Source organism: Pyxicephalus adspersus, chromosome 3, assembly GCF_032062135.1.
Source record: "Pyxicephalus adspersus chromosome 3, UCB_Pads_2.0, whole genome shotgun sequence".
Taxonomy (NCBI): domain Eukaryota; kingdom Metazoa; phylum Chordata; class Amphibia; order Anura; family Pyxicephalidae; genus Pyxicephalus; species Pyxicephalus adspersus.
In genome coordinates, this window is record NC_092860.1 from 2,476,383 (window position 1) to 2,503,597 (window position 27,215).

The following is a 27,215-nucleotide window of genomic DNA, read 5'->3' on the forward strand; positions in this document are numbered from 1 at the left end:
TCCTAGTTGGCCCTCTTCAATACTGTGTGGTTTAACACTGCAGTTGTGTCATGCACCAGTCCTAATGTCCCTCAAAGGAGCTCACAATCTAATGTCCCTACCATAGTCATATGCCATTAACACAATCTAAGGCCAAATTTAAGGGGAAGTTAATGAACTGCATGTTTTTGGAATGTGGGAGGAAACCCACGCAAACACAGGAGAATATGCAAACTTAATGCAGATAATGCCCTTGCCCGAACCTGAGACCCAGCGCTGCAAAGGCCATAGTGCTAACCACTGAGCCGACTATGCTATGAATTATGACTTTCTCACACATTACCTCTTCTCTTGTGTGGCTTCAAGACTTCTCCGAGGTTAGAATACTCTGACTTGTCAAAGCCCCTCAAAGCCAACCTTTTATACTTGTCTACCCACCTTCCTCTCTCCTAAGCATTACTAATTAGCCACAGCTTTGTTTTCCCTACTTATTGAATATTAGGCTCACTTATTTATATACTGTCTGAGATATACTTTGAGAGATAAACTCGTTAATACTATAATTAAATAAATGTAAGTTATTGTGTTCGTGGTGGAGTCTGATTTCAGTGATGCATTGAAATATTATATCTTCATTGTCATCTATACTATAACTCCCCAGGGTGGTGCAGGACATTGAATACATTGTCAGGTAAGATGTCATAATGTTCTTCTGTATTCCAGCTTCTTCGATTTTGGCTTAGGTTATGTATTGTTACGACAGGCTTGTAAAACCTCTGTGTTTGTGGCCCCAAGGTAAACATTGGGAGGAGGAGCTGCGCTACATATTGACAATCACTTCGTACTGCAGCACTTCCATTAGATATTGTCTTTCCTGCAGGCACAATTGTACACCAAAGATATCTGACAGGTTGAGCATGGCTGGAAGACAGGATAACGGATCTTTCATACATTTTGTTATTGTTAAAAAAATAAATAATCATAATGATAAAAAATACTTTACATTTTCCCTATTTGGATTCTGGAGCTGGAATTAGTCATTGTTCATATAAAAAGAATTTCTGATTGTGGTTTATTGTCCTAAAGGTTTTACCTGCCTGCATTTGTAATTGCGGTAAACGCGTGACCTTATCTAGGATCGGAGACATCAATGTACAGACATTTCATGCTATTTATGGGTTACCTGGACTCCGTTACAGATCTCACCCTGGCAAAATTTAATAGCTAAAAGCAATGAACTGAAAAATGAATTCAGGTTTGAATGCACAATGCTTATAAGCTAGCCTATTTCTGTTGTATATACAATTTATAGAGCAAGTGGAGGAAACATTTAAAGTTGGAGGTATTAGTATTTGGGCAAAATGTTGTGTGTGAGCTCATTATCTCTGGTGTCTAAGGGTCTGGTGAATCTGTGGCCCTATGTTTAGGGTCTATTTGCATTTATGTGCTGCAGGATTTGTCATAATTTGAATGGGATAAGTGGCAGGGTACTATTGATCTGCATAACATAGTACATATATATGCATGGGATCTTAGCAGTTCAGAAGGATTTCCTAGCCTTTAAGAGCTGAAACAAAAATATATAAATGCTGATCAAGAAAGACAACATGTTTGTGTTTCATGTACATATATGTAGATTTTCCACCTTGTTCCTATCTGTATACCAAGCAGTATTGTCAACAGCTCTGGTAATAGCTACTTAAATATTAATAATAAACAGGATGTATATAGCGCCAACATATTACACAGCGCTGTACATTAAATAGTGATCAGGTACCCATATAAAGTGTGCTGTATTCAGTGCTGGTTACCAAACTGGTAGACTTAAAACATCATAAAACAAAGATATAGCTGAACAGTCAGGAAAGTTAGCACCAGGGGTGTAGCCATAAAAAAAGAAGAGGGGGCGTGGTACATGCCCGCCCCACTACACCCCTGCCTAAGAATCTTCCCCCAGAGTGACATTATGATACCAGAACCCGCCCCCTGAGCCTGCAATTCCTTATGAGAGACATGGTCCGTAGCTCTGGCCGGTGTGTTCCCTCCCAGCGGGGTCCTTCTCCTGACCCCACCGGGGGACGGACTGGCCAGGGCTGTGGACCATCAAAAGATACTTTGCAAAATAAGAGTGGGTACGTGTGCCCATTTCCGAAAAAAGTGAGGGCAGGGTGTTCCCACTGTGCTCGCCCCACTACACCCCTGGTTAGCACCCTCTGATGATTAGATAGTTTCTAAAGAGTAAAGTTCTAGGTCTGCCTAAGGAGGAAATTACTTTATTACTTTTTTTTTACTATTTTACATTTCTAAATTTGAACACACTTGGCACATGGAGTCTCAGGTTTATTACCTGTAAAAAATGCTGATATTAGAACATTTTCTTTCTTTCATATTTTTAGAAAGCTTGGATAAGAGTTAATTAGAGCAGAATCTGGTGAATAAGTTGGATGGTCTATAAACCAAAACCCAACCTATTGAGGAACATTCATTGTCCTGTGAGCAGGTGCATTGTGTGCAGAATAAGAACATCTTTTCGGGACATCCCATCCCATCCGTTTTCTCTTAACTCCCCCTTTAATCAGTACACCAAATTAGAGATTAATGTTCTACATGTCAATATCGTGACTATTGGTGTACCAAACGCTCTATGAATTTTAAACCCAACAAATTCCCTGGATATCTCTCATGTTTATCTGCTGATCTGCCAAAATCAAGCCATGAATAATATAAACAATTATAAAAGTTAAAGCTGGTAAAGGCCTCCCAAATCTTTGATTACAAAATTTCCGGCTTATTGATGGCACACCATTTTTTTACAGTTGGGTATGACGGTAATTTGTCACTCAACTTTTGGAATTAGGTTTTCCTTTGTAGTTTACTTTCGGCAGGAACATGATCCTTATGATGACCTAAAGCTTGGCACGTAAAAATTCCCCACTTTTCCGTAACAGGGTTCTGTCAGTGATCTGAATATTAATGAAATGATGCCGCAAAGCAGCAGTTTACAATTTAAAATAACACATTTCCTGTTATAGTGACTAAATCACGCTCATACTTTGGGATGTGGGTCAGGCCGAAAACCTTTCAACACCTACTCTTGTAGCTCTAGCTCAGCTGGGGCAGGTCAGGCCTCTGCAGAAAGACCACTGCTTCCAGGCAAAGAGCAAAGGTGTTTCTCTGCAGCATGCTGGATGGAGACCCACTTTTGTACTTGGGCTGTGACTGCTATCCAAACAAAATGAACAGCCGGTCTTTGTGCACCTCTTTGTTTTGATGCACCTGCAATGTATACAGTTAATTTAAAGTGAAGGTTCAATTGGTTAGAAAAACATTTATTTCCATGTGTTCCCATTGCAGGGAACCCATGTTTGTGGGCAAAATTGCTAGTAAATAAAATTTTGTAATTCTTTCTCTATAATACATTCATCCACCACCCCCACCAGGCAGACCTGAGAAAGTGAACATTAAACAAATCAATTGCAAGGTGGCATGGATGGTTCCTCACCTGTGCTGCACTGATCCCTAAGCTTGAATCCCAACAAGAATATTATTGCATGTTCTATGCGTGTTTGCTTGGGTTTTCTCCAGGGATATTCATTTCCCCCACACCTTTGAAAAAGATGCAGATAGGTAATAACTTTTTTTGGTAATGATAAAAATAAGCAGCAGGGCCAGAGTGTATTGGGAACTACTTGGCACAACATGGATACATGAGAATAATATAAAAGAATAAAACTAATTAAAATTTAAAAAATCAATTGCAGATTTAAAACGCTCTTGAAGCCAAAGAAAACTTTTTATAGGTATTCTTGAAAGAGGCTGTTCAAAGTTTTACAGTCCTCCACTTATTATTTAACACCGAGGACAGTGGAAAGTTTAAGTCCTTATCTGAAATTGCAGCATTATCAAGACCACTCAAGTATACTATTGGCTGCAGACAAATAATTCATCTTGTTTAAAAGTAAAAGATCACTAATATACGTTTTATAAGCTCCATGAAAAATATTCTTACAGAATCAATTTATGAAACTAAAACTGTGAAAATTATGAGGATTTAAGTGTCCTGTGAGGTTCTACTGATGTGAATTTCAGTAATTACCAGAAAAAGCTCTGCCTTTCTGTCTTTACTTTGAAAATGATGACTGTCTGACTGCAATATATAAATTAATAAGTGTAGAGCAATTTTATGGCAACAAATTCAGACCGCATGAGTTCTATTCACATTCCAGGCCATAGATTTGGAACATATTGATGTGTTCAGCGTGAGGGCCAGGTAACTGGCATTTCATCACAAATGAATCCTAACATATTGTTCTCAGAAAAGGTTTACTTTTAAGACCTGGAAATTAATAAGCAAGTATTTTCACAAGCAAATAAAAGAACTTTAATTGTTTTCTAAAAACCATTTCTAAGATAAGCTGTATGGAAAGGATTTGTCATTGCTGACTTGTTTTCAGAAATAGCGATCTTCATCCTCATCTAGTGAATCACTGACCTGAAATAAAAATGCAGCCGGTGAAGTTCTTGATCCCAGCTTGCATATTTTTTTTTTAGCTTGGAGACTAACTGAACAGTAAAACTAGAATGAAAAAGATAGTAACCAGAACATGCAGAAAAGAATTGGGTTTATACAGGAATAATAAGGTTTTGATTATTAAGACTGTGCAGGAATACCAATGAACTATATTTGCCCCTCTAGCTTGCTTTTCTTGCTTGTTACACCTGGAGAGTCGGGGTCATAGTCACTGCCATATGGTCTATAGCAGTGACTATGACCCCTATAGGTTAGGCAGTTGGTGGAGCAGCTACTGTTGGACTTCAGATGAAATCTGACCCCTGATACAATATAAAGAGACAGATACAATAATACAGATACTTGAATTCTTGCATTTTGCTGTTTGTGACTAGTTCCCTTAGTAGACTTAAAACATCGGATCACCCTTGCAGAACCAGAGATATAGCTGAACAATAGGTTAGCACCAGGGGTGTAGTCTTAAAAAGAAAAGAAGGCACAGTACGTGCCGGCCCCACTATGCCACTGCCTATGTGTCACTCAGAAGGGGAAGAAACTTCCCCCAGAGTGATGTTATGTTACCAGAACCCGCCCCCTGAGCCTGCAATTCCGCGGCTCTGGCCAGTGGGGGGTGGACTGGCCAGGGCCGCGGACCACCAAAAAATACTTTGCAAACTAAGAGTGGGTACGCCCATTCCCGAGAAAGTGAGGGCAGGGCGTTCCCACTGTGCTCGCCCCACTACACCCCTGGTTAGCACCCTCTGATGATTAGATTCTAAAGAGTAAAGTTCTAGGTCTGACTAAGGAGAGAATTACTTTTTTTTATTATTTTACATTTCTAAATTGAACACACTTGGCACATGGAGTCTCAAATTTACTACACGTAAAAATTCTGATGTCTTTCTTTCACATTCTTTAGAAAGGTTAGATAATATTTTATTAGAGCAGAATCTGGTGAATAGGTTGGATGGTCTATGAACCTAAACCCAACGTATTCAGAACATTCATTGTCCTGCAGAATAAGAACATCTTTTCGAGACATCCCATCCCATCCGTTTTCTTTCAGCTCCTCCTTTAATCAGTACAAGGAATTAGAGATGTGTTCTACGTGACAATATTGTGACTATTGGTGTACCAAACGGCCTATGAATTTTGAACCCAACAAATTCTCTGGATATCTCTCGTGTCTATCTGCTGATCTGCCAAAATCAAGCCATGAATATTATAAACAATTATATGAGTTGAAGCTGGTAAAGGCCTCACAAATCTTTGGTTACAAATTTTCTGGCTTATTGATGGCACACCATTATTTTACAGTTGGGTATAACTGTAATTTGTCACTCAACTTTTAGAATTAGGTTTTCCTTTGGAGTTTATTTGAATTCTTGCATTTTCCCTTTAGTTCCCTTTTAGGTTCATTATTGTAGATAATGAGCTTGACAGTTTATTCCCATCATAAAATCTCTTGTTAAAAAACAGTTTGTGCGCCAGCACCCTTATATTTATTCCTTCTGCATCTTCTTGCCAGTAATGCCAGGTTGACTCAGTAACCAACTTTGTCTGTGTTTGCTTAACAGACTGGAAAGACTACGACGGACGAGAGTTCAGGCACAAGGGACAGAATGAAGCGCTGGAGCGTCTCCTGCAGCAGGTCCGAACTGTTCATCAACATTACAGCTGTCGAGGTAACAGTAAGAGAATGAAACCTTGCCAGACTTGGCAACTGAAGAGTCTGAATTACCTGTCTGCAAAGAGTCGGGGCAATATCTTTCATCAAAAAATCAGAGTCCCATGTGTCAGCTCACAGCAGGGTGGCAGCCAAGCAAATCTTTCAAATTAGTCTGCAGTCACCCGCATAGCATCGTAATACTGCGGCAATACAAGTAAGGAAAATGCAGATGAGGTCTCTGGTAGGGTCAGATAATAGAATTAGGCGATTCAGCATGTCTTACTAAATTGTACATTCTTCCTTCTCAAAGCAGCCAACTTCTTTTTTGTTTCCTGATGTGAACAAATTCACGTAAATCCTTTACTTCTCTTATGTATTCCTTCAAAAGATTAAATCATTTTTTATAAGGGCTAACAAAATTATGAAAGCTGTAATCCAGGGGTGCCAGGCTCACATACACAGAGGGCCGATATTAAAAACTTAGACCAAGTTAGGGGCCAAACTTGAAATGTATTGAAAAAATTGAGGAAGTTTACTACATCATCCATAACTAAAAAAAACAAACCCCTCTACACACACATTAGGGTTGAAAAGACCAATTTCTGTCTATCTATGCAGGCTGTGTGTTGTTCATTCTCTCACATCACAAGTTTGTCTGACACTAAATATTACACTATGCAGTCTCTAATGGATTGAAACAAACACAATGCCCCTGGTAGTCAGGCACCATGTGATCATTGCCTAGGCTTTGTGTCACATGATGGGTGTACAGGAATAATGTCTATGTATTGCATGTACTGAAAATGATGATGTGAGGTGTTAATATGGACGGGCGGGCCAGATGTAGTCAAGTTTAGGAATTCTTTGGGGGGGCAAAAAAAGGGCCTTGAGGGCCAGATTTGGCCCACGGGTGGCCCACAGTTTGACACCCCTGCTGTAATCTTTTGGGACTTCCTTTTTGGGCCTTATACAGTTCAACTTAATAATAAAAAAGGTTCCTTTGAACCTTTTATTAGTTAAATAAAATACTAGCAGCCTTTTGTAGGGGAGCTTCAGCTGCTTGACCTCCTGTAACGTAATGAATTGACCAGTCAGTGCTCTGATTTATTTAAGTTGGTTGATCGTGACCTTATGGGTCATTAGTTTGGTAATTGTCTAGATTTGGACTTATTTCTTAAACAGGGACTAAAAATGCAGATCATTAGCTTGCCAAATAATTTACATAACAATATAATTAATTTAAACATAATAAAAACTCGGTTGAAGAGATTTAACTATAGTAAAACCCCGGTTATCCGGAACTCAGATAACCGGAATATTCAGATAACCGGGACCCAACAGCTTCGCTTACTTGATTGCTCCTGCAGCCCTAGTGGAGCTGTGGCATGTATTCTGCATCCAAGAACACATACCACAGGGCCGCTAGGGCTGCAGGAGCAAATAGGAAAGTAGATCCCTGCTCATTGCTCCGCTCCGTGATTGGTTGAGGAAAGGGAAACCCTGATGATGCTTGCACCATCATCAGGATTTCCCTTTTCTAAGCCATTTAGCACTAGAGGTGAATGGGGGCAAGTCTCCCTATTGAAGTCTAGTGCGAAATGGCTGAGAAAAGGAAACCTCAGTTAACCGGAAACTACAGTTATGTGGAATCGGCCATTTCCCGTGGGTGCCAGATAACCGAGGTTCTGCTGTATACTGAATGTAACCATAGTTAATTGCTGTAAAATTTGGTGGGCTATTGGCATTTTGATTCTGGTATTTCCTCAGACCATTCCTCCAGTATCTACAACATGTCAATAAATGATCACTGCAAGTAAAATAACCCTTCATTCACATTGTTTTATGAACATATAATTGTATTAATATAAATATAAATGTAGCTGAAACACCAAAGTGTTAGTATACTTTTTATATTATAGTCCCATAAAGGGGGATTTCAGTTACTTTACCATGATGCATTTATTAGGCTTTGCTGTACTAATACTTGACACTGACGTACGAGTCCAGTTGTAGATTCTAAAGTGATTTTAGCTCAATTTGTCCGTCCAGACAAAGACCTTTCCATTCTCCATTCAAAATGTAAAAAAGTTCCCATTCGATTCTTGGTATCTGTTGTAAATTGTTTGCAGATATTTGCAGAAGTCCTGCATTAAAATCTTTGTGGGATAAGGTGAATCACAGTAGGGTGGAGAGGCGCGTTTGCATGAAAAGGCCAGGGAATGGATGTCTGCAGGCTGCGGGGTTGGTAGTTGTGTTAGTTGGATTGAAGTGTGAAAGAAGGGAAAATGGAAGAAGTTAGATGGGTGAGGAATGGGGACAACAGTGTTGAATGGTGGGGTAACAGGCAAGGGACCCCAGCACTAAATGACGGGGTAAGACGCGGGAAAATCATAGCCTGTAACGATGGTCAGAAAAGGGGGTTACATCTTTATATCAGCACGGTAGGACTGGAGGATGGCAGCATTGAAGAAGGGGATTTGTGGATCGGTGAACCTGGGCTTGGTGTAAGGGGTAAGAAAGAGGAGATTTATTCAGCACTAGATGGAGGAGCAATGTCTCTTTCTTAAATCGGCTGGCTTGGGAGGTAGAAATAGGACTACACATGTCTTTTGTACTGGAGAAAACTTATACGTCTGTATTCATTTAACATTTTTACATCACATTTTCACAAGAGGTTGTTTTCCGTTGTATTTTCTTTAAATGCTCAGTTTGGTTTGCCCATATTTTTTTGACAAGTTTACATTTACTTTGTAATGTTGTAATTTTATTTTTCTAAAAGTGTACCTTTAAAATTCTCTCCATGTTTCTATTTCTGTTCTTAACGCATTGATTTTGCACTGGAAAACTTGAAGGATCAGGAATGAAAAGTCTTGTCTAAAATGCTAGATGAAAGTGCAAGCTTTGGACAGTACCCAGATGTAGCCAGGGAGCCTGAAACGCAACAGGAAAATGTGGTTTGTTTTCATAGAAGTATTAACTTTCCTTCAAAGTCATTTGTCTCTTACTGTATAAACTTGTAAATATTATTTTAAAATTCTAGCTGGAATAAAAGCAACACCTAAAAGTGGAGTTCTTCTATCCCACCTGAAACTGAACTGTGATGTAATGGTAGCCAGGATTCTACGAGACCGCGTTAAACCGTGGTGGATGATTTTTATTTCTATTCTGTTTAACACAGCGGACATGTTGTCAGTGTTCTGTTTATGGGACTCACTTTATTTCAGAAAGCAGTAATTGGGAAGTTAGACCCAAAACTGTGATCAGTGAATTTTGAACAACAGGTTAATGCAGTTTTTATTCATGAAATGAAACTTGGATGCTGACAGTCCAGGAAAAGATTGGGTGAGTAGAGAGCGGTAGGAATTTAGCTGATTTATGGAATTAGGTTTGAGCCCAAGCGAGGGTATTATTAGTATTTGTATTAGATGATAGTTTAGGGGACTAAGGTCAAAGTCAAAATGTGTGTAAAATGAATTTAGCTGATTTTAGGAAGTAAGTTTGAGTCTAAGTGAGGGTATGATTAGTATTAGGTGTCAGTGTTACATGTTAGGTTTATTATTATAGTTTAGGGGATTAAGTCATTTAGGTCAAATTGTGTGTATAAAATGAAATTAGGTGTAGGAGGGATTGACTAAGGTTTGCTAGTTTTTCCTAGTGCAAAAAACGCCTACAGATACTGCATGGTTCATCACCCAACCTGGATAGTAATGTGCTGACAAGTATAAAGACTCTGTACTTAAGCCAAAGTTTTATTTTAAAACCTAAATGCAGCCAAGTATTTATTTTTAGTTTTCTTCTAGAAAATGATTTCCCTTTCCTTCTTGTCCTGACACTGGTTACATGGGCAGAAAGTGTGGAGAAATGTTCCTCATGGGCGGAGACAGCGGATGGCAGAATATTGCATATGTGTGTGTCATGGTGCTTGTGCCAAAGTAAATACTGATCAGAAAATAATTTTAAATGGTTTAGTATACACATATATAGCAGCAGATCTGCTCATGGGTACTCATAGACCTGGCTGCTCATAGACCTGATGAAAATGATAGTAATTAATCATCTTAAGAGAACTATGTTATATATTATATATACTTACATTTATTCTACTAATGTTGAGAATGACAAACTCTTTAACGACTTCCAACTGTTTGGACTGTGCCTGCGGTTGGTAATTAATAAAATGATACTGTTAAATAGACATTTAAGCTATATGAACTGAATGCACAGGAAGCTGAAAGTTATTTTATAGAGGAAACTGCAGATTTGTGAACAGTAAAACGGGTTAAACATTACTAATTGTCCACTTTCTAGACATTTTACACTTCTCACCTTTTGTAGTGAGGAATGCTAAAGGAAAGATTCAATTCATACAACAATTGTAACAATCTGTGACATTTAGCCAAAATGTATTGAAAGCCTTTCTTTTTTATAGATTTAGCTAAGAGTAAAATGGAAATTCAAAGCATTTCTGTAAAGCACTTCTCAAGATAAATTGCTTGCAAATGCTGAAAATAAAAAATTCACTGTTCATGTCAAAGCAATAAAGAAAATTACCTTTATTTTCAGGAGAAGACTGATTTTAGTCTTGTCGTGTTATGTTGAAGTATTCTGCGCACTTTAATAGCGTTCCTTGTTAAAAGGAAAATAAAAACACCTGTACTGGGAGAATACGTGTGCTCCTGTTTTTTGTCTGACCCTCTCCTAATACAGAGCTTGATGCATGGCCAACATAAGTTTCTTTTATATAGTAATTCCTATGTATTAAATAAAAGAAAAAAAATATAATTGATGGGGAGATGTCCAATGAGAAAAGGCAGCACAGAGCAATGTTTGTATGAAGTTTGTATGTTTGTGCTTTGTGTGTATTTCTTTACACAACGTAACCATCTTGCTTTATTTAGCAGTATGGGCAATTTTTTTATAAAGCCGGGAAGAGTCGAGTTTTTACTGCTTTGTTTGTCCTTTCTGGTGTCTCCGCTACTTTTACTATAATAGGGATCACCAAGTCTAGAAAAGAGTGGAAGTAATACGCCTCTATAAAACACTTTTGTAGGATTGTTGGGGATTTATTGTTGTTTATCTTCCCTTTGGGATGAGAAAGCAGAATTTGAAATAAAATCTTCCTAAAGAGGATCAGAACGTGTGATCAGTACATCTGCAGGAAAAACTGTTTTATTATTGTCACATGTCATGTTTTAATTCTTTACCCATTGGGAACATTCGCCTCCTGGCTGTGATCATTGTTACCAAAACAGAAAAATAGGGGACAAAATAGAAGAAATATTTTTGTCAGAGAGGGGCTTGAGAGGTCAATCTGTGATTTTTTAAGGTGGCCAGATAGATAGATCCATGTTAGGATATGTCACTGCGCATGCAAGTCTTAGGAAAGTGGCCCCATGAGTTAAGTTGTTTTAACTAATCTAAGACATAATATATGATATTATATAATTTATATAATTTATAACCACTTGAACCAGTACAATACTGTAAAAGTATGACATGTCAAGTAACCAAAACTGGTTTATTTGTTATATTAATATGATGATACATTATATCATTTCTAATACTTGTATATATGTTTAGGTTTATAAACTTAGATTACTAGCACTACTTGCGTGTAAACCCTCGTAGATTCACCGCTACCCCTGAGGAAGCCTAAAAGGGCGAAACGCGTCAGGTACCACGGTTTATAGGAAGGGGCATATATTTACAAAATCATGTATATAGTGATATATGTGCACAGAAAGATAGTTGACCTATGTATAGTGGCCCCCTATTATTATTATTATTATTATTAAACAGGATTTATATAGCCTAGGGCCTAAATGTCATTTGTACCTTGTATAAACCACAAGCTATTTATTATAGCATATTGGATGACTTATTGTATTGATATGTGAGAGAATTATCACTCAATACAACACTATTAATTGCCGAAAACCCTCTACTTTCTTTCTTTATATTCTATTACTGTTAAATTTAGAGTATTGCATACCTATCCTCAAGGACAAAAGTACTTATCCACCACACACCACTATCTCAAGTTGTTTTGCTGGTAAAGAAGGGGGCAGATGAAGCAGGGAGAGGTGGGGGTGCAATAGTGAGGGTTGAGGTAGAATAAAAAAGTAAGAAAGACTTAAAAAAAGGAGAGTCTCTTTTATTGTATCGAGCAGCACTCTGGCCTTTGCAGCACTAGGTCCCAGGTTCAAACCTAGGCCAGGACGGCATGGAGTTTGCTGGTTCTTCCCGTGTCTGCGTGGGTTTCCTCTGGGTACTCCTGTTTCCTCTCACTTCCCAAAATTATGCAGTTAGGTTAATTGGCTTCCCCTCAAAATTTACCTTAGACTACATTAATGACATATGATTATGGTAGGGACATTAGATTGTGAGCTCCTTTGAGGGATAGTTAGTGACCTGACTATCGACTTTGTACAGCGCTGCGTAATATGATGGTGCTATATAAATACTATGTAATTATAATAATTGTTTCTTGTTTGTATTGTGTGGTGTCTGTTGAAGAGAGAGAAATGAGAAGGATAGCACTCATGAAAGAGCTGCTTCTCCTTCTTTGTCCAGTCACAGATTGGTGGAGATTGGGACTAAGTTGTAATATGTAATTTAATTACAGAATAGTGAGGTCACCGATCTGGCTGTCTGGCAGGAACATTTAGATAACATGATGGCGGCCTTATGGCATACCAGCGGCAGCAATTTATTAATTGCTTTATATGTCCCAAGCTAGGAGCTCCTATAGAGTTAGGGACCACACTTCACGGATTGGCCTTGGTGAGCTGAAACTTCAGTTTTTAACAGAAATCCATAAACCGTTTCATTTATTGTTTGTGCAGAATTTTTCATATAGTGTTCTGGATCACACAACTGGCTAAACACAAATACAATTTGCTAATTAAACAGTTCACATATTTGCATTTCCTTTATATTTGTTTAGCTTTTTCTATGCTATGAAGATTTAAAAAAGGAAATAGAATTAATATGTATCTGAATTCTCGCAGCAAAGTCTCTTGTTCTACACCTTAGAAAGAGTTTTGTTATACCTTTTGAACTTTTTTAACTTTTTGGAAGTTAAAAAAAGTGATTCTATCAGAAATCCAATACATTTCTTGTAATAGTATAATAAAATAATGTATAATACTAGTAACAGGTTGTAACACTGTTAGCCTTGCTTTAGCTTTATTCTGTGAACCGTGTTAAGAAGAAGAAAGAAATGTCCATCAAGTTACTAAGATTTTTGGCTGCAATAAGTTAGTTTTTCAGATGTCACAAATAATTTTATACTATTTTATTAAAACTAAAATAAATGTACCAACCAAAAAGTGCCTAATGGAATTTTTTTCTGTACTTTTTAGTACAGAAGTGTTTTAAAAATGCTTTTAAGGATTATCATTGCTCGCAGTATAAGAAAAGAAACTTTTATAATTTCTATTTTATCAGTATCATAAAATTCCATTTTGCTGTAAACCTCTGGATGTTGTGTTTGTTTAGCAATTTAAAGCCTATTTGCTTATGTGTAATTGTGGTCTGACCACCTTTTAAATTATTTCCAAATTTGTTATCTAGGGAGGGCCTGCTTTAAGTAGCGCTAGTTAAACATGTCATTAAGGGAACGGCTGCATTTAAAAAGTCGTGCTTCAAGACAGAAAAAGGGAAATGGTTTTATTTTGTGGTTAGGAGAAATAATTTGCTATAAGTTCAAAGAATTTCAAATATTGCATATTTTTTTTCAACCAGTTGTTTATAAATCACATTTGAAGTTAATTAAGATGAATCTTGGACTGGACGAGGTGGGAAAAATAATTAAACATACAGAAAAAAATGTTCTTTGAAACGGAATGTGGTTTATTTGTATTTCCGACCAAATTATGGCTGTGGGAGAGAATTAGTTGAGACATAATTCTTGGATAAACTGTGTCTTATCCTAAATGCTCCATATTAGTTTTCAGGCGGCTGAAAGACATTCTTCAACTTTCAGCTGATACTTTGATGGGGAAAGAATAAAGTTTGACTGTTAAAGCTCTTTGGAGCCAGCGTTATCATGAACAGACGTCCAACAGAAAAGGAGAATTAAAAGAGAATTTAGCTCTGCCATTTAGGTATGTGTGTAAAGTTATTCAATTAAAAAAAAATTCATGCTGTAACATATTCACATTGATTCCACATGAGCTTGATGTTTGTTTAGTTGTTTGTTGGTAGAATTTTAGTTCAATTTTGAATGTTTGTGAGCATAGAGCTCTTTATTGCAGAAAGTGACAGGTGTTGTCCCTTCTGCAAAAAAACATACCTGCATGTCCGCTATCACGGCTCAGCGCATGAGACCGCAATATGCCAGGTAACCTTCCATCCCACGGGGCCGCCACCACCTAATAAACTACTGCACACATACTCAGTTACGCCATCCCCAACCGGCCAATTGAGATGGACAAAGATCCAGAAAAGCCAGAATAGGAAATGATGGCAGCACAATGAAAATTGCAGTCTGGCAGGTAAGTTTATTTTATTGCATAAGAAACATTACCTGTCCCATCTGCAATAAAGAACATGTATGGCCATATATTATAATATATATCAATAGTTCTGCCTGAAGAAGTTCCTAGTGACCTAAAGTCATAGAAACTTTTTTCGGATCCTGATTGACCCGTAACAACAGCTCGTTAATCACATTTTTTATGAATCGCATGCAAATGTAAGGAAAAGTCGAGGTTATGAGATCAACATTTTTTTTGTATTATAGGGAAGAAGACATCCTTGGTATTCTTATTCCATGCTCCTATTTTATTCCTGAATTCCAGCCAAGAGAGATTGCACATTTAGTGAACACTCCATTCCCAGTATTTCAGGTTGAATTGACTGGAATGAGCTACTAAGTAGGGCCTAAGTGTTGCTTACGTAACTGAGGGAGCTAGCAGGTTTGGGGAGGATGACAAAAAAAGGGGCAGGGCTGAATAGGATAAAAGTTTTGGCAGGATGACTAAGGTGCCAATTTAGAAGTTGTGAAATCAGGAAGTCCCACTGGTAGCGTGGAGGCAGCGTTATGGTACAGAGCTTCTACATGTTTCAGCAGGAGTAGCATATGGAGTAGTATGTTCCTCACGTGTGTATCTACCAGCAGAAACTCAGCAGATTCCGGGGTAACAGGGGACAGATGCTGGGGCTTGTGACAAACATTGGTTCAGATGCTGTCATTCAAGACATTGAGGCCACATCTGTGACTAGCAATCGTTCTAAAATATGGAGGTGCCTGGAACCTGTGCTAATCAGGCTACAACTGAGGACAATAATTCTGCTGGTGGCTGGTGGCAGGCACAGGAGGCTAGTGGTGGTGTTGCCTTCCTGCCTGTGTCTTTACAGGTCCATTGTAAAATAAAGGGTGGATGTAGTGGTGCTGTGGCCAGTCCGAATATTAGGTGTCTGATCCTACCATCTGCTGCTCCCATCATGCCCAAAATATCAGGCTGTCATTGGCTTCATACTTTGCTTTGCTGCACAGCTTCTGGAGAAAGGTGATTACAGGATTTAGCAATCAAAAACCTCTGGACCTAAGGAGTGCCAGATTTCCGAAAATTCCCTCCACACACAGGCCAGCCTTCCTCTTGCAGCACCGCGGACATCTGGCACAGTTCCAGGGAGAAGGCGGCAGGTACTAGTGTTGGTCGAATATCTCACTCTTGAATTCGACAGCTATTCTATCAAATAGGGCAATATTGTTCGGGTGATTGAACGTCGAATTCGAACACCATTAAAGTCAATAGAGGGAGAATTAGGGTTATTTTTCGGGGCTGTGTAGAACATCAAGACCAATCAGGTGACAGCTCCGCTCCCCCGATCCCTCTTGCAGCCGTAGGGTAACTATAGTATGTGTTCTTGGATAGAAATTCTTTATCCAAGAACACAGGAGTCCCAAGGGATCCCCGGGCACTAGAGGCTAAATGGGGACAAGTCTAATCATTCATTCACCTCTAGTGCTCTGTGATTGGCTGGGGAAAGGAAAAATCGAGGTGATGAATAGGCAGACTTGTCCCTATTTACCCTCTAGTGCCCGGGAAACCCACACTGACAGGATGATTCCCATGGCTGTGCAGCCGTGGGAATCTTCCTGTCATTGTGGGATAACCTGTAAAAAATAAAAGTTACACAAATCACACACCATCAATAAATTACTTTAACATTAAAGCCCTTTTTTTACACATTTTTTACACACAAATTTGCAAAGTCGAATCCCGTGTCTTTCGGGTTGGGTCTATCTGAATTCAAACAGCTATATTCGGGTCGAATATAAAGACAATCAGAATTCGAACAGCAACACTAGCAGGGACGTTCCAACATGTATTTAGTTTACCAAGCAAGACCTAACAGCTGCATAGCGCCATAAAACATCAGTGGCCAAACAGTGTACTGCAGTCCCGTATTGAAAATGCGATCCGAAATTCATGCCAGAAAACTGAAGGGGCCGGATTTTCAATTGTCAACCTTTAATCTGCCTCAAAGTTTGGTGTGATGCCAGCAGAGACTGTGGGAGCAGAAGAGCAAGGTAGCAGGACAGACTCCCATATGACACAAACTCGTCATTTATTTTCCTAGGAACAACACTTCACCACTGCTACCAGGGATATCTGCTTTCTGTATTGGAGTTTGGTCTGTCCTCCTAAGTGTGGTTTCAATGAACACAGGTCTTGGGAAACATGTTCAGTAGGCAAGCTCATCTTCTACCATTGACATTATGCACAGCTTTGATGCTATACTATGTAATCTTGACATAGATTACCTTATTTATTTGTGAAAGTTCTCATTTATCTGGGTCATTGTATATCTTGTAGTAGTTAGTCACACATACCTGGACTTATTCTTGCAATGTTAAGGACTTTTCACGGCTTTCCAGGCTGTTTTACCAGATGTATTAAAATCCCCCAGCATTGATATCCACATAGCACAGATGCCTCATTAAATCGACGTGACACTGCAGATGTTGGTTGTCCAAGATCAGGAGGGGTGAACTTTGTTCAACCAAGGGTGCTACTTGGCCAACCAATCTGGGTTCACGCAAACCAGGAGAGCTTCTCCTAAATCAGCGATGAAGCTCAATACCAGTAACAACATGATAGCATACAGAGGAGAACCAGTAACTGAACTTTTCTTTATTTTTTTTGGGGGGGGGCATGGCTAAGGGGTAGAAATACCGATCATATCAGCATCTGAATAAATGGTAAACTAGAAACAGAGTCAAACTGTGTGAATTACAGGCATTTTAATTGAATTTATTGAATTTAGTATAAACCACATTGTTATTGTCAATTCCTGTTAAGTATGCAGCTCTTAAAAGCTTCAATGCTGAGGCAATTCTTAACACAATAATATGCTTTTATTTAATTATGAAGCAATTATATAAAAGTGCATGTGTAAGAGTTATTATTAAAGTAAGTTGCTGCATCTTATTAAATGTTTCCGAGGAGGAAAAGGAGCAAGGATAAACTGACTTGGCAAGGAAAACATTCTTAGGGAATTTTGAAGTTTTTTTTTCTGTGGAACCTCAAAAAATTGTTATTTTGGCCTAATTTTTTTTTTAAAGAGGAATCTACTTGTTTGTCCATTGTCGTATAAAATAAACAAATTATTGAGTAATCAGTGTTTCTGTGCCAGCACTATGTTCACACGTGCAATAATTATCGTTGTTATTGCGATCATTTCCAACGACTAACGACTGCACGATGCATGAATGAGTGCTGTACATACAGCGCCGTTTTGCTCTATGGGGAGGGGAGGAGGAGAATGACGGTGCGGCACCCTGCTGTGCTCTCTCCCCTTTTCGTTACAATCGTTCATCGTCCATTGTTCGTGGATTTGCCAGGACAGTCGATTGGACAATGGACGACGAGCACTTTACACACGCCAGATTCTCGTACGATATTGGCCCTGAGCTGATTATCGGATGAGAACAATTGCACGTGTGTACCTAGCCTAAGTGAATGATCTATGCATGACACTTAACCTTACAACGTTATTATATGCGCACAGTTTATTATATGGGCACAGGCGCTTTTCTTTCATTTCCTGAATTAGCCGTGGATTGGTACACTTTATGTAGTTTTGTATGTCCTGTCCTGATCTCTTTCACTAGCATGCATGTGTATCGCTTTTATCTTAACAGGGCACAATTAGACATTTAGCCAAATTGTTAGTGCCCGCGTGGACTCACAATTGAGAAAGACTAGAATTGATGTACCTAAAAATGTACGGTAACATTTCTTCTAACAAACCGCAGTGTTGAACCCAGAAATTCTTTAAGCTGCATGGAAATAAATTGTAGGCAGGTGGCAGCCCCTGTATTGTCACCCAACTCTTCAGTAATCATCCAAAAATAGCCGGATGGTTACTGAAAAGTGTGGGGTGGTGCCCCCGGCTAAAAGGGGCCGGGGAGAACACTGAGAAGGGATATTATTATAGTCTTGTTAAAGGTGACTTTCGAAACATGAGTTTAAAAAAATGTGGAAATATACTTACCTTACACCAGGCTGAAATCTAGATACCACCACAGTGGGATGAGATAGCTTGAGAAGATTGAATTTAATTTATTGTACTTGAAAGGTAAGATCTTGATAGTTTCTCCAGAGTTGCAGCCATCAAATGTTTGCAGTTCTTTGCTGCTTGAAGGTTCAGCTGCCATAGCCCAGTTTTTTTTTTTATAGGCAGACCATTTTTTTTTCTAAGGGCAGCCATCACTTTGGCTGGTGGTCTTCTGCTACTCCTTTCCTTCTCATTCCTTTTATGTAGGGTTATGTATAGTATGTTGGAAGTCTCCAGGTTTCTGCGCAAGGAGGGTGACTCTGGAGCTGGGGAGGTGATTAGGCTTAGCATTAGTGTTAGCCCTTCAAGATTTGTGATGTGCATTTAAAGCATCCGACTTCCCAATTGGAAGTAGCCATGGCATGGCAGAGCAGAGTAGGCAATTTCCTCAGTAGAGCAGAAACTGGCAGGTTTTTCCTCAGGTGAAAACTTAAATTCCATAGCTCAAGGTGCAGCAGCCATCTTCAAAGTGTGAATCTGCACTGAGCGGAATTCTGGACAGAGGACGGGGTGGTCCCAGCTTAAACAAATGAGGGGCAGATTTCATCATCAGCACAGGCTGTTGCTATCATCCATCATTTCTGGGCACAGCACACTCTCTAAAAGTGCTAAAAGTAAATGTCTAATAAAGCCTTTCCTCCCTTCCAGACCAGGTTTGTAAGGTGACTATTTGGTCATCACCTATTACAGTCACAAGGTCAGTGTATCATTAGTGGTTGCCACAGTTGCTGTTGGTTATAGCAGAGCTTTGTATTTCATTGAACAAAAACAGGTTGCTGGTAAATCATTCTCTCTCATTGGAGGATGTTGCATCTACGATATATATGTATATAATTGCACGCTGCTATGTTACCTAACACAAATTTTTCAGTAGTCTTGTGCCTTCCACCACCATCAGGGACCAACTCCTAGCCTGCCTTTCACTTTTTAGTTGTCCTTAGCATCCTACTCCGGCTGGGGACATACCCAGTAGTCTGTAGTCCATAATCAAAACAGTGTGCACCAATGGATACAGAGAAAAAGATTTTATGGTAAATCCAAAAAAAAGTCACATTTCTTTTTTCCATGGTAATGTGCGGTTTTGACACCGTCTACTAAGGTCATGTGCCGATAAGTCAGCGTTGTTTCCGAAGTTCTTTCATGTAGCAAAATAACTATAATTATTCTTAAGAACTGCATATGAGAAGATGGATGAACATAAACATTAATATAAATGGTCTGATGAATTGTGCTGTCAGACACAACCAGGTCTGCTATTATTAAGACAGAAATGATAGTTCTAAAGAAAATATGAAACATTACTTAATACCAAATCTGGGATATTTGAACTGGGGAACAAAGTAAATGCACAATATTTGAAGAAAGAAAATAGACTTTTATAAAATAGTTGGGAATGAAAATAATTGAAACCATCCCGTGTCTGTACAGGCTGGATCCACCATGGCTTCTTGGATGTAGCATTTTATGACTAAATCATCCTGGGACATTCTTGTTTTCATATGTTTAATCTTCTGGAAAAATGTAAATGCCTATGGAAACAAGGTTGTTGTTTTTTTCTATCTTTTTAATACCAGAGAATCATAACGTGATTAAAGGAACATTATAGTCATTTTTGACAGCACTCTGAAAAGCATAATGTTTTATTTTGTTAAAGGGAATTTCCAATTTTTCCTTTTTATGTAGTATGAGGTTTTCTCGAGTCACAAAGGAGCCAAAAAATTCATAATTTCAAGTAGTTTTTTTTTGTTTTTTTTTTAAGAAAATCTATCCATAATATTTTTGTGTGCGTGATGTTGTATTCTAGATTGTAAGCTCTTCGGGGCAGGGTCCTCTCCTCCTGTGTCACTGTCTGTATTCGTCTGTCATTTGCAACCCCTACAGCACTGCACAATATGTTGCCCCTATATAAATCCTCTTTTTTATTATTATTATTATTATTATTAATAATAATAATAATAATAATAGAAATAATATTGTAATATACAAACTTGCATGAAGGAGATAGTTATGGTTGATTTGTGTAACATAGGAGTCTTTAAATACAGGTGGGCAAATGAACCAATCACAAAAGAAAGTAAACGTTTGCTATATTATTGATTAAAGTAAATTTAAAGCCTTAAGGAAAAGTATAAATACAATATTGAATGGGTAAACCGGTGTACATGCCCAAAGGGGACATTTGTCTTTAATTTCTGTCCTATAGAAACAACAGGAAGTGAGAATAAATAACTTTAAAGAATTCCCCTCTTGAAAAGTTGTCATTATTACCAAATATCTCTATTTAAATGATAATTTCCCTTTTCTGTTCCAGTGAAAACTCAAATTTTGCATTTCCATCTTTATAATTGCACCTAAGACAAATGGAGAAGGTAAGCATCTCTGTAATGGACAAATATATAAAAAACTAAGCGTACCTATGTGAACAAAAAATAAAAAACAAATTTAGTTACATTTAGGAATTTGTCAAGCACCAGTACCTTTATTTCTTTTTATAGACATAACGTTTTTTGTCTTCTGTATTGGCATTGAATGGGAGTTGCAGAGATTGTAATAACTTTCCAGTTACTGATTCTGGGGGGCGTTGTGTTTTTGGATGAAATAACTTTGTAGCCAGAGATGTTCAAATGTTCAGGGCCGAAAACTTTTTTTTGCTAACATTTATGTATACTTCTATGTTGACAGGCTTGCTGGGATATATTAAAGTGTTTATTTTTTCCAGCCACCAGCCAATGGAAGCCTTAGTATCCAGCTGGTGTGCACAGTGGTTAACAATTATAATACTTACTTCTTTCTGCCCTTATAAAAATAAAATATTTGCTTCACTTGTGGCTTTGGGTCTGATTTAATAAAGTTCTCCAAGGCTGGAGAGGATACACTTTCTTCAGTGAAGCTGGGTGATCCAGCAAACCTGGAATGGATTTCTTCAAAGTCATTTGCTATGTTTGTTATGCAAATGTTTTGAACCGTGGACCAGGTTTGTTGGATCACCCAGCTTCACTGAATAAAATGTATCCTCTCCAGCCTTGGAGCGCTATATTAAATCAGGGTCTTTGTCCTTTTATGCAATCACAAACATACAATACTACAAAGTTAAAGGATATTACAAGAGATTTGCACAGAATGAATACTTTGCACCTGTTTTATTAAAGCTCAAGACTGGAAAAGATAGATCATGGGAGAACCTAAGTTATGCATCAAACCTTGAATGGGATCGGCTCCATGATTGAAAATATTTGCTAATAACTAAAAACACAATTTAGATTTGCTGGATCACCCAGGTTCTCCCATGATAGTCTACCTTCTTCAGTATTGGAGAGCTTAATACATTTTAATTACGTTGTCAGTGCTTGGGTGTGCCATGTTGAATCGTGTAGGGATCATTTGTGAGTTTTATTAGTAGGTTTGCTTTATGTCCTTTCCCAAAGGTAGAAAAGATTTTATGTATTAGTAAAAAGGAAATTGGTAAATTGTCTCAGACACAACCCATCAGGGCCCAGAGTAAAGAGAAGTTGATTTGTGGGGCAGCAAGGTGTCCCTGGAAAGTACTTGTTGGTAACTCAGTCTAGATGTTTAAATACAACCTTCATATGTGACTATATGGTTGTTCACAATACCGGATAAGCTGTGCATGGAGATATAGGAGAGACACTTCACAAAACTTTGTTCTCTTTATTTTCTAATCGCGTTGCATTCCTCTGCAGTATACAATAGGCTCCTTTTAATCTGCTAATTCTGGATCCAGTTACTGGTATGTTTTTAGCCTTCGTGTATTTGGCATCTGATTTCAACAGGCTCATTCCTGTGCCACACGAACTGCCCTGTGGCTTCACCTTTCATAGAATCTCCCCAAACAAATACTTGTAGTCGGCTGACCTCTGTCCTCTCCCGGCAATCCCTCTCCATTCTCTGTGGTTTATTAGAATGAATGTATTAACAGGCCATTGACAGCTCCTTTCATACATTGCTAAAACAGTCCTGTTGTCAAAGGCTTTGCACGTTACAGAGTGACCTAGATGTCCTGGGATTATCCCAATAATTCCTTAAAGTCTTCTTTTTTCTTTTCTTTCTGTTTCTGCGTGTGATGCCCTCCAGAATTTCACATTTGACATTTACAAAAAAAGACATTTTAAACCCCTGATAAATATATAAAGTAGAATAAAAACTGAAGCTAAAAACTGTTACAGAGTTTCTGCACTAAAAGTTTCTTGTAGACTTTGATATTGTGAGTTCCCGTGTTTGCTGCATATTGCGTATTATGGTACCTTAAATACTTTGGATTGATGTGCAGTGGGAAACTTACATCAATGTCCACTGGTACTGTAAATGGGAATTCTGGTCTGTATATCACCAAAGTGCCGTCTCCAAGATGAGAAAAAAATGATTCAAGGACTTTGCTACAAATTTATGGATCTCCCTTTTACAATTCATAACCGCAAGACATTTTATTATTCAGGAATAAAGGATGGGGGTTGTGCTTTCCTTTGGAGGTCCAAAGTTAAGCCAGAGAGGGTCTAGCACCATTCTGTCAAACCTTGCAGACTGAAGTATATTTTTTGTGAAAAGCAAATTAATGAAGGAAGATATTCTTTAGACTAGCATCTAGTTTTTCTATGCTGTTTATCTTGTTTCTTATTCTAGATCCTGATTTGGATCTAAAATTTGGAAAGAATACACTTTTATCAGTCCAGCAAACCTGGAGTGGATTTCTTCAAAGTAATTTGTTATTTGCTAGCTAGTAATTTGTTATTTGTTTTGAATCGTGGACCAGATCCATTACAGGTTTGCTGGATCACCCAGCTTCACTGATGAAAGTGTATCCTCTCCAGCCTTGGAGAGCTTTAATAAATCAGGCCCTATGTTTTTTTTTCCCTTTTGATATTTTATCATGGGTCTTGCTATGCAAAATGTCCAATTTGGCACAAGTATTTTTAAGGGGGCAGCAGGGAGCACATATATGGAAAAATGTGTTGGTAAAGAGATTGTAATAGCAATGATCTCTAGCAGGCTTTATTTTTCTGTCTGGGACAGCTGTCTGAACATTGGTGCCACATCCAATTTTATATTTTTAAAAAAGTTTGAATAAATTATAATTTTATGGAAACTATGAGAGATGTGATTAAGTGAGAGGGTGCCTTTAAAGCACATTTGGAAATGATGACAATTTCGTAATGATCTCTAGCAGTCTCGTGTAACATGTCTCCAGTCTGTGTCTGTTTCCTGAAGTATTCCCCCAGTCTCCAACAACTCATACAGTATGTCTAAAGTCTCTATCTCATGTAGTCCAATATCTAATAAAAATGTTGTCAGTCTCTGACCGTCTCCTGTACCATGTCTGCAGTCTCTGACCCTCTCCTGTACAATGTCTGCAGTCTCTGACCGTCTCCTGTACTATGTCTGCAGTCTCTGACCCTCTCCTGTACAATGTCTGCAGTCTCTGACCGTCTCCTGTACAATGTCTGCAGTCTCTGACCATCTCCTGTACAATGTCTGCAGTCTGTACTATGTCTGCAGTCTCTGACCGTCTCCCGTACTATGTCTGCAGTCTCTGACCGTCTCCTGTACCATGTCTGCAGTCTCGCAGAGATTTTCAGAATCTATATTTTGCTATCCTTGCTGTTTAGGTTCTTATGGTTGCCAATATCCCGATTCTATCAATGTGGTACAGAATATTTTTAAGGATTAAACATTCTGCCACAGCTCTGATTATGAGAAGTTACACATGGTAGAATCACATGAAAAGAACCAACACACAGAGAAAAGGCTGCTGAATCTGTAGATTTTGATATGAATTTCAGATTTGCTTGGACTTTTTGAGCTTGGCACAGCTGCAATGTTTCCTGGACAATAAAAGCAGCTCAGTGACAGATTGTAGTCATTGCCTAAAGTCACACTTATCACTCATAAATATATTCTTTATTACTTCAGAAAGAAGAGAAATACAATTATTAACAACTTTCCTTTTTTATGGTCACCAATCATCATTAAATACATTTGGTTTATCTGTTTCCTGTGCTACAGATTTGTTTTTAATTGATTGTTGATGGTTTGTAATTTACGTCTGCATAGATAATAAATGTTGCAAACCTCTGGGGCGACACAAAAATGTAAAAAAGATTTATGTGTGTTCATATACTAAGTATACATGCATGGAGTTTATGCCCTGAAAGACAAACACTATTTCTAACAGTAAATGTAATGTCACTTTACTGTCAAATAAAAGGAGCTGTAAAGCTAGGAATAGCAGAATACTAGATCTTATGGAGGTATTGCATCTGGATCCAAGCCCTCTGTCCTATTGCATGTAACCAAGAAATGATATATGTGTACCATTAGGAATTTGTACACTTCGGAGTTTTATATTTCTTTTATATTGGCACCTTTGCATTTATATAAAAAAGAAACAACTTCTCCCAGACATTGTTGCAATTACAAATGCTAAGACATTGTCAAGTTTTTTTGTTTGGTTGGCACTGAAAGAACACAAAAAAGATCTGAGACCTTCAACACAAAACGTCAAAAATGGCCTGAACAAAATTTTTGGCACCCTGAAGCTTGGTAACCAATATTCGGTAGCCCAGACTTTTAAAAAAATAACTGATGTTATTCACTTCCTGTAACAAAAATGGGAATTTTGGGCGACTCTTCGATTGTCATTTTTTTATTGTCACAAGGGGAGTTAAAATTTTGCTTACATGCAACCATGGTACCAGTGCTTCCAGGGAAAACTCCAGAAATGTCACTGGTTGTAAGGCCCTGGTCAGCACCAGTACTCACCAGACACCAGTCCCCCAATCTAACACCGCACCCTTCACCTAAAGCAAGCCCCCGCTCAGCCTCCGGAGACTGGTTGCGTCTCCCAGCATTGGGTTGCCCCCAGGACTTACTGCACAAGAGATGGTGACTGGGGAAGGACCGGCAGCAAGCCAGGAGCCCAATGATAGCAATACCAAGATTCCAACAGAGCCAAGTCCAGAATACAGAGCTGAGGTCATACACAGAATATCCGTCCACCAAACAGAGTACACAAGGACACAACATAAGCAGAGTCGGGGTCACAGGCAAAGGTCGGTCCAGGCAGCATAAATGGGCAATGTCTGAAACAAGCAAGGTTAGCAACAATAAAGATGATAAATCTCCAGCACAGATTAGCCCAGCTACAACAGGCACTGATGACTGGGAGCAAAGAGGCTATAAAGTTCCAGCAGCCAATAGCAGCGCAGGACTGAACCAGGAGCTGATCAGCCTCTAGAATCCCCTCACAGCCCAACAATGGATGCCGGGGATGCCATAATGCCATCAGGCTGCACGACTAAAGGGAAGCAGGGGCTGCTGGTATCCCAGTTCTCCTGGCTGCCGCAGTTGACATTGCTGGACAGAACAGACAGTGTTTATTACCACGATGGTGCACAGCATGGAGTCGCCAGACAGATGAGCATTTCCTAACACTGGTTACTTTAAAAATCAACTTGCTGCATTCCACAAGCTTTCCAAGCGTCTCCTGTATCGTCTTCGTATGGCAGATCTTCATCTTTAGGACTTATTGACCGTGGTTGTAATCCAGGTTTTCCTGAACTCTTTTTGGAAATGAATACATAACTGGAGCAAAATTTTTTTATAGATAGTCTGTGTCCCTATTAGGTAAATTTAGTCTTTTATTTTTACTTGAGAAAAATCCAACATTTACCCCCAGGACAAGAGGCAATGGGAAATATTCTAATAGGAACAACTTTTCCGGAGAGAATCGGATTTGTATCAGTGTGATACGTCACGTAGTATTGCACAGTGATGCACGTAACAAGCGTTGTAAACGGCACCCCAAATCACCTTGCGGGTTTGTACTGTGCATTACAATGCAAGCATTACTTTTTGTGCACTGCCATGTGGTAGACAGCCCAATACATTCACCTGCCAGTCACCTGATTGGAGTCACCTGCCAATACACCGCACGGCAGTGTACAGCAATATGTACATCAGCCACATAAATGTGCACCCAGCCGATGAGGAGGATTTCCCCTAGCCTTCTGTTATATCCCTGGATCAGGAAGTGAATAGAAAGGTAACCAATAGACAGAAAAAAATGCCTTGCATGGATTTTTACTATTCTGTTAAAAACTACAAAAAATGTAATTAGATAAAATTTGTGAAATCATTCAGTCCAGTGATTTACAAGGATAGCCAGGAGGGTGGCACTACTATTTCAGGTTAATTTGCAGTTTATTTTGTCCTGTTCCTGGCTTGGCCTGCTCGTTGGACTATGAATAAGCAGACTGGAAGGCAGAGAGAGGTGATACAACAAGGAGCAGAGGTATCCCTATATAGCCCTATGTATGAATCAGATGTAGAAATTTTTGACATAAGCTAAAGTTCACATATTTCAATATTTGAGTTGTGTACTTCGCTGTTTGCCCAGAGTTCTAACCCAAGCAATAAAATATATCAGACTGATGCCTGTCTACGTCCTGTAGTTGTGGATTCTATATGGAT

The 27,215-nt window shown here is 38.7% G+C and overlaps 1 protein-coding gene across 1 annotated transcript in view; it reads left to right on the forward strand.

The window, feature by feature from the left end:
* The window catches only part of ANKFN1 (ankyrin repeat and fibronectin type III domain containing 1), a 202,220-nt gene that overhangs the window by 94,426 nt on the left and 80,579 nt on the right, over nucleotides 1-27,215 (forward strand). The window contains exon 7 of the mRNA XM_072403319.1: nucleotides 6,067-6,174. Coding sequence (XP_072259420.1) covers nucleotides 6,067-6,174 — 108 coding nt within the window. The remainder of the gene's footprint in view (nucleotides 1-6,066; nucleotides 6,175-27,215) is intronic.